At 42.5% G+C, this 15,949-nt stretch overlaps 1 protein-coding gene across 4 annotated transcripts in view; it reads right to left on the bottom strand.

Annotated features, from left to right (window-relative positions):
- eml6 (EMAP like 6) overlaps positions 1 to 15,949 on the bottom strand; it is a 100,945-nt gene that overhangs the window by 26,263 nt on the left and 58,733 nt on the right. For all 4 annotated transcript variants that reach the window (XM_079559851.1, XM_079559853.1, XM_079559852.1 and 1 more), the window contains exons 11-19: positions 15,809 to 15,923; positions 14,803 to 15,015; positions 13,489 to 13,656; positions 10,638 to 10,744; positions 6,230 to 6,348; positions 5,193 to 5,379; positions 1,221 to 1,326; positions 1,041 to 1,134; positions 215 to 315 (exon numbers count right to left, since the gene is read on the bottom strand). In XM_079559851.1, coding sequence (XP_079415977.1) covers positions 215 to 315; positions 1,041 to 1,134; positions 1,221 to 1,326; positions 5,193 to 5,379; positions 6,230 to 6,348; positions 10,638 to 10,744; positions 13,489 to 13,656; positions 14,803 to 15,015; positions 15,809 to 15,923 — 1,210 coding nt within the window. The remainder of the gene's footprint in view (positions 1 to 214; positions 316 to 1,040; positions 1,135 to 1,220; positions 1,327 to 5,192; positions 5,380 to 6,229; positions 6,349 to 10,637; positions 10,745 to 13,488; positions 13,657 to 14,802; positions 15,016 to 15,808; positions 15,924 to 15,949) is intronic.

The raw sequence follows: 15,949 nt of genomic DNA, 5'->3' as shown, positions 1-15,949 counted from the left end.
GAAGCTAACAGGCTAACCGCCAAAGCTAGCTGCAGGCTAGCACCACATTAGCAGGGTTTACAGCCAAAAAATGATCTCCATTGTGTAATTGGATGTACAATATCCCTCTCTCCCTTTGTCTTTTCTGTCAGCGTAGTATTTACTCTCACGGACGATTAATGAGTAAAAAATGCAAAATGCTACGACACTTGCAGTGGTGCGTGGAGTGTCGTACCTGTGTGCTGCCAGAACTTGATGTGCTTGATCCCCACAGTGACCAGTTTGTCCATGAGCAAAGGGTTGCACTTCACCACAAAGATCTTATCCTTGTGTCCCCTTCAAAAGAGAGAAAAGTGAACATCTTCAAAGCTTTAACAGCACAGAGAAAGGTCAACATTCAGAGGTGAGCAGTTATTTCTAACCCCATTTGTTTGCACTGTCTCCTAGTGCATCAAAGTTATGACCACTCTCCCATCATCAATACAAGATCAATGATTCCAGAGTTACAAATGTGACATTTTGTGACAGGCAGTGCATTTGGAGGCGTTTTCTCCTTGTGCATCAAATGAATACGTTCTGATCAATTAAATCCTGTACATTTCGTAACTTTGCGCATTCGAACGGTGTCCAACGCGAGGCTGCTGCCTCTCTTTCCCCGCCCGCTCACCTTGGATCTGCAGCGAGTGGCTGCAGCAGCGGAGGGACACTTTTATTTCTTTAATCTTTATTAAACATTGCGCGCTGCATCAGGCATGTTACGCGTGTACAAGAGAACCCCCCTCGCAAACCACCGCCTACCGCAGGTCTGGGGAAAGCATGGGGAGGGGGCGGCACCACAACATCACAATGCGAGTCTGTCCCCCCCTCATGTCCTGCCCACTTTTTGCGGCAGGTATGACACTGAAGATTGCAAGGAGCGCCACCCGTCTGCGTACTCGTCTTCTCTACAGCCTGCGCTATGAACCACAAGATCTGGCCCTATGTTTCTTATTTTAGCAATGTTTTTAGATGGTAATAGGCTGCCATGGACGCCATGGACTTGGACTTTTAGTTTGAAGTACCTGGCCGTGGCGAGTTTCTCCCCTCTCTTCCAGTCCCAGATGACGACAGAGTGTCCATCATCCACTCCCACGGACACCAGCGTCTTCCCGTCAGCTGAGGAGCATCATTACACAGAGAGAAGATTATGTCATACACTTTCTACACACACTTTAGTAAAGTGAATGAAGCAAAGGTCGTACCGGAGAAGTCCATGGCGCACACCCCTCTCTGGTGGTGTCCCCTCAGCAGAGACAGGCACTTCACAGTCTGGATGTCCCACACATGGATGGCAGGGTCTCGGCCCACCTGAGACAAAGGCAAAACCAAATAGAAGTTATCTAGTGTTCATGAGTGTTCATTCTGGTGACATACGACAGGGGGGATTATCTAAAATTATATCAATATATCAAATGGGTCTAGATTAACCTCTTAACCCCCACGTGAACCGGTTTGGTTTTATCCAAATCTAAAAGCTACAACAACAAAAAAAAGCATCAAACACGATAAAATTGTAATACAAATGTGGCCACAATGTGACAAAAAACTTGAGCACTTTTGTGAGTCTTAGCTTTTAAATGAGGCATTACACTGTTGCTCTCCGGTCAAGAAGCTTTTAGATTTGGGTAAAGCAAAACTGGACAAAATGTTCTCGGTTCAGGCGGGGGTTAAGAGGTTAAAGTGAGATTTGTTCACGGATTCAGTTGTTATGTAAACTTCCAACCAGCAGAGGGCACTGTCTGGAAACGTAGCTGCTCCGGGTTGCAGATCTATAACTATAATACACAGGTGGACAAATCACTGTCGTCCACATCTATATATCTGTGGAACCAGGAAGTGCCTGTCAACACACAGACTGACCCTCGAGCATCCAGAGAAGACAATTGTCCTAATCGTCAGAAGTGGTTAGACTTCCAACATTTGTGTATGTCTGTGACCGACACTTCGCTGATGACAGCTTTAATAACCTCGGCCAGTGCAGACTGTCACAGAGATTAAGCCTAATGCCGCAAACATTTACTCAAGTAAGAGTGAAAAGTACCTGATGAAACTGTTACTTGAGTAGAGTGAGAAACTTAGTTTGAGTGTAAAAGTTTGATTCATGTTTCAGTAGTAACATCAATTATTAGAACAAAACATGAAAAAATAACAATAATAATTCAAAATAATAATAAAATATATAAAAAGGAATCATGAAGAATAAACAAAACACAAAATACTATTTTACGTGTTTGCCACAGAGGCAGGAGTTTCTATTCGTTTGACTCAAGTAAGAAACAGTTACTTCATTTTAATAATACTCAAGTAAAAGTAAAACGTACTGTATCCGTGAAGTATATTCAGAGTAGGTGCATGTACTTGAGTAACTTTTTGAACAAATTGCACTCCTTGGAGAGTAAAATAATAACAAAGTATCTGTACTCTTACTTATAACTTAATAATTGTTTCTTTTTCCACTGTGAGTAAATATTTAATTGGCAAATGCTTCATTTTGATCAATAAAATAGATAATAGTAGTTTGGCTCGTGCTCCTTGTCATTTATCTGATATATGTATATGTATATGTATAGTATATATATATATATATATATAGAGAGAGAGAGAGAGAGAGAGAGAGAGAGAGAGAGAGAGAGAGAGAGAGAGAGAGAGAGAAAGAGAGAGAGAAAGAGAGAAAGAGAGAAAGAGAGAGAGAGAGAGAGAGAGAGAGAGAGAGAGAGAGAGAGAGAGAGAGAGAGAGAGAGAGATGAGGTACTTTTTGACTTCATTCTCAGTTGATTAGTTGATTTGGGTTTCTACTAATAATGACCTTTCTCTCACACATATGTATAGTCCTCATTTTCAAAATCAGCAGGCAATACCAAATATATTTTGCACTCTTTTTAATCATTATAGAGCAGATGACTATTTCACATGTACAGGGTTTGTTAAATGCTTTTTAATGCCCAGAAATGACATTCTAATGCCACAAATGCAGAAAAAAACAGCGCATAGTTAAATAAATATGCTATTTCCAAGAAATTTTGATTTAAAGGTGCACTATGCAACTTTTTATGAAAGAATAAGTTGATATTTATACGTATTTGACCTCTCGGTGACCCAGCAGATGCTTGGGTGGTCAGCATAGCGCCTTTACTTACCTTTCTGAAAACCGACCAGAAATCCAAAACAACCTGAAATAAAATTTATTCTGAAGCATCATAGGAGCCACTGCTTTGTTAGCGTGCGCCATATCAGGTATATTCATACTTTTGTGAGTCCGGCTTCATGTTGGCCGCCACAAACAAATACGTCTTTGTTTTTTTTGCAGGCTCTACATGGCAGGAATGCACCACAATGAAAATACAAAACATGAGGCAGCAATTTCAAACAGAGAAGCGTCATTTAAAGTGACACATCCCAAGTCCAATGAAGGGCACGTCGCAGCAAAACCAAACCCACATTTGGTAAGAAGCGCATTCTAACTAACATGTACATATGTACATATGAGATCAATAAAGTACCATCTTATCTTATCTTATATGTGAGGATATGTGGCAGAGCTGATGTGACTTCACTGAGGTCTTTCCTGAGCCTTCCAAGTTTGTGGAGCAGTTAAAGATGACTGTCCCAGCGCCAAGTTGAGAAGAAGCGGTCTGCGTTATTTTAAGCTAACCGCTAACGTTAATCAAAACCTAAGCAAAAAGTGTCAATGTTTCCTTTATATTTATTTATTTATAGAGAGCTGATACTTTTGCGTCTTCATTTCTTTTTACAGTTTCATTAAATAAATATAAGCAACATTACAAAGTGTTTTGCCTGAAATGGTTAGCCACAAGATAATATTATGAATAAATAACACCGTGACAGTAACACTAACACTGCCTGAGGAATCATTAAGCAAATTATTTTTTTGACTATATTGTTCTTCACATTTTCAAACTTCAAACGGTGTAAAACTGAAGGCTGTTGGATTGAAGCGTCCCAGGTGGCGATGTTGAAGTAAAGTAAGTCAAAATAAGGAACCACCAGGAATCCATTATCTACCAGTGCTGTCCTTTTCAGCAGCTGTAACCGACCTGAAGTGTCCAGAAGTACAAAGTGCTGAGAGACATCGCCAACGTGAGAAAAAAAAACACAACCACTTTGGATCAAAACAAATAAGCTAAGATGTTAAACTGGGTCAGGAGTTTTTTAAAGGTTTTATGGACTGATGAGACTGTGCTTTTTTGACATAGGGCCTCATTTCCTAGTTATCCAAGTGTTGCTGATTTCTGGAGATATTTTTTTTGTTATTCATGCAGTTTGGAGAGTTACGTGGCGCTAGGCTAGTGCAAGGCTAGCGCATTTCTATGATATCAGCTGGCCTGCATTAAAAAGAGCCTGACCCGCTCCACAGTGCACCTGAGACAAATCACTTATAACACCAGACTAACCATATAAATGTCTGTGTCGATAGAGTAATTCTAGCCATTTTGCATTTAAAAGAACTTATATTTGAGCAGCATCAGCTTCGTGGTTGTATACGCTACACAGCGGCGGAGGGATCTGCTAGAAAATAGTCCCTCAAAATGTGATCATTCATGTGATGCAAGGTCAGTTATATTCCAAAAATTATTCTATCGACACAGACATTTATCGTTAGTCTGGTGTTATAAGTGATTTGCCTCAGGTGCTCTGTGGAGCGGGTCAGACTGTTTTTAATGCAGGCTAGCTGATATCATAGAAATACGCTAGCTTTGCACTAGCCTAGCACCACGAAACTCTTCAAATGTAAGAACTGCATGAATTACAAAAAAAATATCTCCAGAAATTAGCAACACATAACTAGGAAATGAGGCCCTATGTCAAAAATCCTGAAATATCCCTCTAATATAAAACATTTTTTGCATAAAAACATGCATTCCGCAACTTTAAGTACTGCACTTTAGTAGTATTTTTGAGAATCTATACTTTTTTGTTCAGAACTTACTTCACTACATTTAGTAAGAGAAATATAATACTTTCTACTGCATTTCGACAAAAGCTCCCAAGTGAAAAAGTAAAAGTCGACCATGTGTATATTTGTTACCCTGCACACTCCACAACAGTAGGTGGCGCTGTGCAAGTGTACGGTCAATGCCAATGACTCGCGTTAAGTGTTGCCGCACAGGTGAACTCATAGCATCCAGGACGAGCATGTTTTCTCGGTAGCGTACCTGTCCCGTGGCTGCGTAGTCCTTGAGCGGGTGTATGCACAGGCTGAGGATGTCGTCGTCGTGGCCCAGGTAGAATCGCTGGCCGTGGAGCTGTCTGTTGTAGACCACGCCCACCGCCGCCACGTGGTACAGCACCTCCCCGCTCTGGGTGTACAGCAGGTTGTTGCGGCAGTCGTAGCCACGGTAACTACACGCACACAAAAAAACATGTCGCAGTTGTCGGGGGGAGTCTATTTTCTTACTTAAAGTTATAGTCTGTGAGATAACAAATTGAGGAGGGATAAAAATTGAGGCTCTTTCAAACAGTCAGTGGAAGTTTGGATGAGTTTGGTCTCATTTCCATAAATTATTTTCATATTTTACTCAGCAAAAATATTACTTTGACGAAAATTATGATGAAATATTTTAGTAGACACTGACACACACATTACATCCACACAGGGGCTGGTGGGAGTGTCTTGCACAAGGACACAACACCAATCTGCACCTACAGGAGCTGGGATTCAACAGCTAACTTCTTATGGAACGGCCTGCTATTATATTAACCTGTGAGTAGATTTCAATTCTGCTTAAGCAAAAGTATACAAGTATCCACTTCCAAATATACTGTTTAAACGGGTATTTTAAAGTGATAGTCGGTACGATTGAAAATTGAGGAGAGAGAGTGTGAATTTTACTAAGCAAACCATCAAGCCCTTATGATTGGACCTGAAAGCTCCTCCTCATTCCCTGTGCACAGGAAAGCTCGTCTTATTGGTTCGCGTGACTCTAGTTGCTGAAATCACCAAAGGGAGAGACTTTAGACAAAAATGCAGGTCCAGAAGTTAAGGGAAATCCTATGCATTCTATTAAATTTGTTACAGTTTATCACTTTAATTTCCCCCACTGCTTGCCGCAGAGTCAGATCTCAGTGCGGTCAGTGTGTGCACAGGGGGTGAGAGATAAAAAGAGATTGAGTGTCAAAAGGAGCAGACTGTGATTGGCTGACAGAGGGAGGGAGGAACAATGCAGAATAGACAGAATAGACAGAGTTTTACCCGTGGACAAACTGCAGCTGGAGGCCCTGCTCTGGTCCTTTCTGCCTCTTCAGAGAGCCCACCTGCTGCTTCTTCTCTCTGCTCTGCTGCTTCAGCTGGGGAAGGTCCTCCTTGTACACCTGGACAACATTACAGGAGGAGATAGTATGAGGCAGGAGGAGGAGGAGTAACCAAGGTACAAACCATCTCAGCTAGATGTTCTCTATTCTCTGTATGGATAGAGTCCACTAAATCGACACGGCTGGACATTTTCCGGCATTTTGAGAGTCACCCAATGGTCTTTGTGAGAGTCACCCAATGGTCTCTGTGAGAGTCACCCAATAGGCTCTGTGAGGGTCATCCAATGGTCTCTGTGAGAGTCACCCAATGGTCTCTGTGAAGGTCACCCAATGGTCTTTGTGAGAGTTACCCAATGGTCTTTGTGAGAGTTACCCAATGGTCTCTGTGAGAGTCACCCAATGGTCTCTGTGAGAGTCACCCAATGGTCTCTATTAAGGTCACCCAATGGTCTCTGTGAGAGTCACCCAATGGGCTCTGTGAGAGTCACCCAATGGTCTCTATTAAGGTCACCCAATGGTCTCTGTGAGAGTCACCCAATGGGCTCTGTGAGAGTCCCCAAATGGGCTCTGTGAAGGTCACCCAATGGTCTCTGTGAGAGTCACCCAATGGGCTCTGTGAGGGTCACCCAATGGTCTCTGTGAGGGTCACCCAATGGTCTCTGTGAAGGTCACCCACTGATCTCTGTGAAGGTCACCCAATGGTCTTTGTGAGAGTCACCCAATGGTCTCTGTGAGAGTCACCCAATGGGCTCTGTGAAGGTCACCCAATAAGAGGGCGGACATTTTGGGAAGCATCGAATTGGTTCACCCCTAGTAGCGTCACTTCCTGGTTATTCAGCCGACCGGGCAATGTCATACCAGAACACAACTACGCCAATCGTGTGCTGAAATGTTAAATAATCAGTTACAACATATTCAAAACTTTACACAGGATGTAAGCACTTCACCTATGGACACTTCTGTGTTTATATATACAGGTAATGAATTTTATTTGAATCCCAATCAACCTAATAATAAAAACAATCATACGGGATTCGGTCAAAGCCCTTATCTTGACGGATTACGGTATTTACTGCCTTTGTAGTTTACAATGGCGCCGAAGAGTCTGAGATTGACAATGATAAAAAAAAACCTCTTTCTTCGCCCGATACTGATATTTTATGTAAAGTACATTTCCCCCGTTGTATCCACCACCGCATTACAATTCCAACACAAACTATTCACGTCCTTTCTCCAAATCCTCGCCGTGTTATCCCGCAGTGTTCCGCCCTCCGCACAGAGACCTCCGGCTCATTTCTGATGCAAATAATTCATCTGGGAGAGAGAGAGCAGAGTGGTGTGGAGCCAGGTTTTGCGACTCGACTCTTGAGAGGCTGGAAATCTCTGTCTCTCTGCCTTCCATTTGATAAAGTGAACTCCCCTGAAGCGTAGAGGGAGCGGCGCTGGGAGGTGGAGGCTGTGCTACTGCGAACTGCAACTCCCCGTCACCTGAATTTACCATTTGTAAGAGATAACAACAAAATCTTTGTGTCAAAGTTAGAATCCAAGAACTTCTTTTTTTTATCAGGAAGTTGCAAATGCAGTGAAACCATTGTAAAAGTGTGTCATATTCACACACTTTTTTAACATAGTGGGCCACTTAAAAAAGACTCCTAGGGCTTGATCTTCCACCTGGAGCAACAACAGCATTGCTCAAGACGAAGTAGGTATCTTGCGTACAAACAGTGCCAGTGCTTTCGAATTCTGAGGGCGTCGCTTAGGAAAAAAAGGGGTCCTACAGCTAGGCCTGTGTTCACTGTGGACAATGTTATGTTTATTGCTTGGTAAAATCATAGTCATAAGAAATAGACTCCTTCTGCTCACTCCTCTCCGTTTACGTTAATGACAATCGTTCGACGGGGAGTCCATGGTGGATTTACAGACTCCTCCTACCTGGCTCCTAACGAGCATGTTCCGAAAAAGGGCAAAAGGGCGGGATCTTCACTGAAATCAGAAATCAGATTTAACAAAGGGGCTGAAACATGCAGCGCTGAAACAGTTCACAGAGGCCGCTTCGCTCCTGCTGCTAAAGAGATCTGACACTCATGTTAAGCCTCTCCCCGGTCTCACATAGGTCTTCCTGTACCACCCCCGTGTGTGTGTAGCATCGACGGGTTGAAAGCACAGTCGGCGTCACTTGAGCTGTCATGACTCTGAAGCAAATACACGGTTCTGGAATGAATGACGTTTCAGTGAACATATCTGGACACCTTTAGTGGGAGCTGCTGCTTTAACCATTTCCCTGTGTGTGACAATAAAGTACTGTGTTTCCACAGGTAAAAACAAAAACAATCTGTAAAAAGTAATTAGTGTTATTAGTAGTGTTTGTTGTAGTAGGAATTAGGGCATGGCAACATGGCCTACAATGTACCGTATATCACAGCATTAAAATGAAATATCATGAGAACGCTATATTTGGGTAATTTAATTTAAAGCATGTACTGTATAATGGCTTTTTAAAGGTATTCAAAAAAGAACAACAACAAAAAAAAGTACCACATGCTTGGCTGGAGCTAGGGCTGGACGATATGAAAAAAAAAAAAAATCTCTATATTTTTAATCGATTTTATTGGAAATAAACTTAAAAAGGTCTTCTGATCTTTCATATGAAGAAAACTGTCCTGCTCATTAATATCTATCTTTATAATATAGCCCACAATTAGGCCCATTACATTTTTTTTTATTTCTGTTTGAAAAATTCCTTGTCTGCTCTCAAAAGTAAAACTAAGCCATGGTTTTCAAAAGCATTTTAATTTTATTCTCCTCATGCCTTGAGCTCTGCTGTGATTGTCAACCGTCTCTATGGAGACTCAAGGGGAAAGGGGCGGAGTTAAATGGTGCTGGATCAGACCGGGGAAAAACTCTGTTTTAGTGGAACACACGGCCTTTGTGAAACAGCAGAGATCGTCAGAAATTCGCTCCATTGGTGTCATTTACAAAAACAGTCGCTAAGGAACGGTCTAAGACGCTGCTTAATTGGCAGCATGGTGGATGTGAGGGGCATGGAGCAGCAGACGCAAACTTACGATTTAGCCATTTTCCACATTGTCTGTTGCTTAAATTAATCAAATTAATAGCCTGAGCTGGAACATGACATTTCTGTGGTTTTCAAAACATTACCCCTTTTCTCCTTACTGCTGCCGGTGCCACGGCAACCAAGAACATGCAGGTACGCACACACACAGAAGAAGAAGAGAAAGAGGTCAACGAGCCAGGCTTGAGACTTAAGTGAGATCAGGATGAAGACGCCACAGATCAATGGGACATTATTAGCTTTTAAACACTTTTTTTTTAGTTGGCTTTCTTTAACTTGTTGTTGTTGGACTTCAGGAAAGACACAGCCCCACCGCCCCCCCTCGCCTTGACAGACACTCTCACCCCCATCTGCATCACCCAGGACCTCAAATGGGGCTGACCATCAGCTCCCTCATCGAGAAAGCCCAGCAGAGGAAGTTCTTCCTGCGGCGGCTGAAGAAACTTAAACTGCCGACCAAGATGCTGGTGCAGTTCTACACGGCCATCATCACAGAACCTCTCCATACCTTTTTAGGGTCACCCACCAAAAGTTTTCTACATTTTGATGCACCTTGGTAAGTCACATTTTAGATATATTTTATTTTTTTTCTGAACATTTTGAACAGAATCTGAAAACATTTATGTTTTTAAAGTTTTGTATGAGGACAAAATTCAATTCATTATCTTGAAATATCCAAAAGTTTTGACATTTTTGACACATAAAAGTAGCTCAACAGACTCACAAACACCACACAGTCAACTTAACAGGCGTCTTTAGTGTTGCAGCCAATGATATAAGGACAATGACAGTGCAAAAACGACCAAGCGGCGTCGTGAGAATCCCCTTGAAGCGATTTTCTGTGGACTGCTCTAATTAACTTGTATCGTTAATGACTGGACCTGCTATCTGGCTGCACACACTGTCGGAGCGTTTAGCAAACAGTGGTTAGTCTGGGCGCTTTGAGGTGGTGGCTGCTTTCGGAGATAAGGGTGCGGGATGGATGCTTGAGCATCACCATGGCAACACGGAAAAGCAGTTCTGCAGTGGCTGATGGGAGGAAAACGGGAGGCTAATAGCTTCACAGCCAGTTTCTCCAATAAAGCATTTCAATGTGCTCTCTGCAGAGACTTATGCCTTTATCTTTATCTGTAGCTGGTTAAGAACTGCTGTATTCATCTAAACCGGCTCATTCAAAGTTTCCCTTGGCCTGGTTTGCGGTTCAACACTCGCTGCAAAACGCCTCCGTCGTCCAAAGTGTGTAGTACTGTAGTAAATGTGCGCGTAGGGGCTGTACCTGTCGGTCGTAGTTGATCTGAGTTTCCTGCTCAATGTCAGAGTCCAGCTCAGGCACGTCCGAGACGTCGCTGTCAGACTCCTCACTGTTGGAGTCTCCATGATTATCTGTGGGAAAAGCAACAGCAGCATCTCAATGAAGTAAGATCAAAGAACAAAAACAATAGGATCGGTTTAAAACATGAAGGCACTATACACAAGGTCCACGGGAGAGCATGTAGAGCATGAATTTCAAAAAAGGTCTCTCTATAACAGGGGTGGCCAACCCGCGGCTCTCGAGCCGCATGCGGCTCTTGGCCAATCAGAGTGCGGCTCTTTGCATGATTGGATATGTTTAATACAATGCGGCTCTTTGCAAAATAATTGGTAAATATTTCCCATAAACTGTAACAGTCTTTGACCAAAAATCCAACCATCGTCCTACAGACCCTGTTTCCATCTCTACATGAATGAGAGTCTGTATCTCTCTCCTTTTCGAGGCGGTGTGTAAAAGGAGCCCGTGCAGCCTCAGTCAAAGCGGGATGTAGGTAAAACAACAGGCAGGCAGATCGTGGCACTAGGATTAGCTTCTGTGCTTTTCAGGTTCCTGATCAGCCTACTCTTTATTTGATGTAATTTGGCCTCATATTCACAGAAAAAGATCAAAATTAGGAAATGGAAAAAAGCGGAGCTCTTTCGAAGCTATGATGCGAAGCGCGACATCGTAACGCGGAAATACGCAAAGTCATTGACTTTTCTTTCACATGTGACAGTAACTGTAACAAATGCAACATAAAACAGAATCTCAGACGTCCAGAGGCTCCTGGTTAAAGTTCATGAACTTTGTGCAGCCGAGAGTGCGTTCTCTGCACAGTCCAGTCAGGACGCAGCTGCAGTCACTGAGCGCACAGGCCAGGGGCGAATCAGATAAGGGGGCTCAGTGGGCAGGGCCCCACATACAAACACACCCCAGCATTAAAAAAAGATAAAATAATAATAATAATCTAATTCTGTCTCAGTCAGAGCAGAAAGCACAGAATTTCAGTTAATATACATGTATTTCAATCTTGTTGAGGAGTAAAACCATTCAATTCAACACAATTATTTAAAAAAAAGAAAAAGGCCAGCCATAAAATTATAGTTTATTGTGATTAAATAAAACGGTCACATTCTATTTAATCACAATAAACTACCGCCCCGGAATCTCGCTAATGGTCGGTGCCTTTGTGGCTCTTCACAGGATCAAGGTTGAAAATTTCGGCTCTTGGTCTCCGACTGGTTGGCCACCCCTGCTCTATAATAAGAGATCAGGATATAAACAGTATATTATAGCCATGTGGTAAATGGTCAGTCTTCCCCGGGGCATCTGTGGCTACAATAGTAACTTACTGCCATCGAATGTGGAGTGAATGAATAATACTTTATGTAATGCTACATAAAGTTTATGTAGCTCTTTGAGAAACATGTGACACAGGCTGATGAAGCCACAATAAGTGTAAGCCGTTCTTTTTTATGAGGCCACAGTCCTTTACAATATATGTGGCCCGCGACCCGCCGTGGGGGGCTCAGTTTTGGCCCACCACCCAAAACGAGCTTGAATGGAATTAGTTTTGTCCTCCTTAAGTATATTGTAAAATCGACATTTGTGGGAAAAAAACTGTGCAATTAATTAAAAAGCATTTGTATACATTTCATGAAAATTCAGGCTGAAAAGTGATCCCGTAAGTAGTCTCACCGCTGTACCAGCGATTAAGTCTGGTGACTGTGACATCAAGTGTTAGGAGTAAAAAGTCAAGAATAACAAAATGTGCTGGACCATATCGTCAGGTAAATACAGTACACAACTTTTCTAACCTACATTCTGCTTAATCCTCTTTTTAATGAGTGATGGGAAAAACTGTTTTATAAAGTTTTATAAAATTATTTTGTTCACACTGTGGTAAATTCACCTTTTTCTAACTCAGATCATGACAGACCAATACTGTACAAGGCGTGTCTGAGCTGCATTAAACAGAACAGACTTAAATACACTTTTAAAACTATATAATATCGTAATTCTGCACAGCTGTATTACAATGATGATTATATGTTAGATAGACAAACATGTACAAACATGGAATGAGTCTGTTCCATTTCTAAAAACACTGTCCTCTTCCAACTCTGGTGTCAGACATCGCAAAAATGATTTCTTTGAGACTTTTCATCTCTAGATATTTCAGTGTAACTATCAAATCAAATGTTTATACTTACAGAAGCAACCTTCAGTTGTGTAAATTCCCTGTTAATTCTTATGGGAAATTTCCCACATTGTAAATTCACAGAATTTTGCAGCCCTTGCCTCAAGTCATTTCAAATAAGGAAAGGTGGACCATTATAAAAACCCACGGCATTTAGAATGGTTATAAAGGCCGGGTCAATAGGTTTTCCTCTATTCTTTCTCCTCATAAAATGACATTTAAATCTTCAGAATCGGCCACAATCTCCATGTTCCAAATCCACCCAGAGCCTTATATCTAACACACCCACCGGCACAACCTTTACTGCAGACACTGAACCATGACCGCACAGCCTAACACAGACCAGAGTGAAGAAGAATTACAGAAAGTCTCCAATTTAAATGCAAACGACCAGCCGAGGATGTGACTGTGCAGGACTGAAAGGACACAATTAGTTTGGGCCACATTTAAAATATTCCTATATATCTCATGTGTGTATAAATAAATGTCAAATATCCTTTTAACATTCTAATGGGGAAACGGAAAATACTTTTGACAGAGTGAGGAAAGCTTAAACAGATTTTGTTACTGGACAAATCATTATGAGTCCTCATCAGTAGTGGGACAACAGATCTGAGAGATGGTGAGATTCTTCACCTTGTATGTTGATGTCCAGTCCGCCATTCATCACCGACTCCGGGAAGAACCTCCACTGGAAGAGGGCGTGGTCTGCTCCCCCTGTGGTCAGCACCCACTGCAAGTCATGTGACCACCGCACGTTGGTCACATGGGCAGAGTGACCGTTGTACTTCTTGAACTTGGCTCCTTTAAAGATGAGACACAAAGCATGAGGATGGGAGTACATTTTAATAACATATACACAGTACAGCCTGGAGTGTAGACTAACACACATGAGTGGATTTCCCTTTTGAAAACTTAAAAAACATGATATAATCAAAACATGTACATTAAGGTGGTCCTTCAAATGGAAATTTAGAACATTTAAAGGGGCTAGATGCAAGTTGGCCATTTTATACTCATTACTGCCATGGTCATACGTGTAACTGCATCTTCTACATTCTATATATTAAGCTTGTGCATGACGGCACTTTGGACCTGAATTGACACCTTTTTGAGTGACAGTGCAGGATTTTAGAGGCAGTTGTGGTGAACAGGTCTGAGCTCAAGACATGTCCTCACCTTAGGACATGGATGGAACATGTAGGGCGAGGAAAATACATAATTTTAACATTTTTAAACTCCGTTTAGTCCCTTTAAGCTCCAACCCTTGGAATCCATTGCAATAGTAGAGGAAACTCTCCTGGTGATTTTTTTTTCTCAGATGGATAACATTAACCCTGCCTCATCGACCTTCAACTTTTACCCATGGGAACCCTTAGAGATGCTTTGATTTGATATGATATAATATGATTTGAAATTAAAAGAAATATCGAAAAGAACAAATATTTGTAGCAAATATATCAACAAAATAAAACCATAAATTTAAACCTGGCTTGATCCATTATTCGGATTTCGTCTAAATAATAACAATAATAAAATAATAAAATAATTATAAAACGTCTTAAAAAAAGGACAAAAAACTTGCAATACATTTTTTTCTCATATTCATGTCAGTAATCGACAGCAAAAGTTTAAAATTCATATCTTTAAATTTGAAATTTTTCCCTATTCCCCTGCAGTGTCTCGCCTTAACAAAGCGTGCCTTCTACAGGGGCAAATTTCAAGGTCAATGAGGGGGGGAAATGTTGTTGAAATTTGAAAATATAATATCAGAACAGTTTTTGTCACTATTCGAACAAAATTTATGGATTGGAGCTTAAAAAAATAATAGTTGTAATAATATGTATTCATAAAAATGTACATGGGATTAAGGACCACCCTAATGTGCAGTCCCTCGTTACGGATGTGAAACTTGAAAATGCAGTGATGGAAACGCAGTTAGCGACCGACCTTTTCTGTGACATGGGAACCTGTAGAGCTTGACGAGGCCCAGGTCGTCTCCCGACACCAGCACCGCGGCCGAGTGGTTAGCGTCCACGGCGTTGACCTCTGTCGTGTCCGAGTATTTAGGCCAAATCCCGCTGACCTCCGGGCCCAGGACGCCGCTCCAGGAGGCCCAGCGCTGCCCTTTGACCTCCTCTTTGGAGAGCGCCGGCTTCCCCACTGGAGACAGAACACAACCATGATCAGAAGGTCAGATCTGTTCCAAATCAGCCACTGCACATTTTCTGAAGCTGCAGCCCAGTCAGTGCGCTGAATGTGCGGGACGTGCAGATTTTAATCTACCCTCAAAACATTGAGCCACAGCAGCAACTTTCACAGATTTGACAACTCTACGGGCCAGATCTTGTGGCGGCGCACGGGGCGGCGCAGGCTCTTGGCGAATTATTTTCCAAGTGGCGGAGCTATATGTGCCATTCGCCTCTGCCTCCTGTGAGGGGGCGTCACAAGAGGAGGTGACTGCACTGATGGAAACACGGCTGATATTCACTTCCTCGTTTACATTGCGCTGTCTTGCGTTCTTTCTTAAGCCTTAGGCTCTCACAGGTCAAACCAAAAACTTTATTTACCCCATCGTGAGCTAAACAATGTTCACGTCTCGAGAGAAAAAGAGCTACAGCGTCCGCTGTGGCGCGGATCGGCCCGCGCTTGGCGTGAACGCGAAGCAAAACAAAAGCACATGTTCACCCCACACAACCACACAACCACTCTCCTGGAGTCAATCTGGTTGGAGGAAAATGTGTGTGTCTCCACCCACTTAAATGCGCTAAGTCTGGAGTGGCAAGATCACAAAGTGCGCTCCGACTGAGCGCAAAATGTCTCGCTATCGTCTGCGTTTTGATGCACAAGATCGGGCCCTCCACGTTTAGAGCAGCAGGAGCACATCCTACACGCTTCCCCTGTGCGTTTACATCAATATCTCATGGATAAAAAAGTCAAAGGCACTTCTCCTCACGGGGCATTCTGTAGAAGAGGCGCTCCCCCGCTCCGTCGTTGGTCTGCAGGACTTTCCCGTCCAGGGACCAGTCCATGTGAGTGATGAAGCTGCTGGACTTACTGCACTCTCCCACCTACACGGGAAAAAGGCCTCGGTCAA

The sequence above is a fragment of the Gobius niger genome, assembly GCF_951799975.1.
Source record: "Gobius niger genome assembly, chromosome: 7".
NCBI lineage: Eukaryota > Metazoa > Chordata > Actinopteri > Gobiiformes > Gobiidae > Gobius > Gobius niger.
This window is presented reverse-complemented; position numbering and strand designations above follow the sequence as displayed.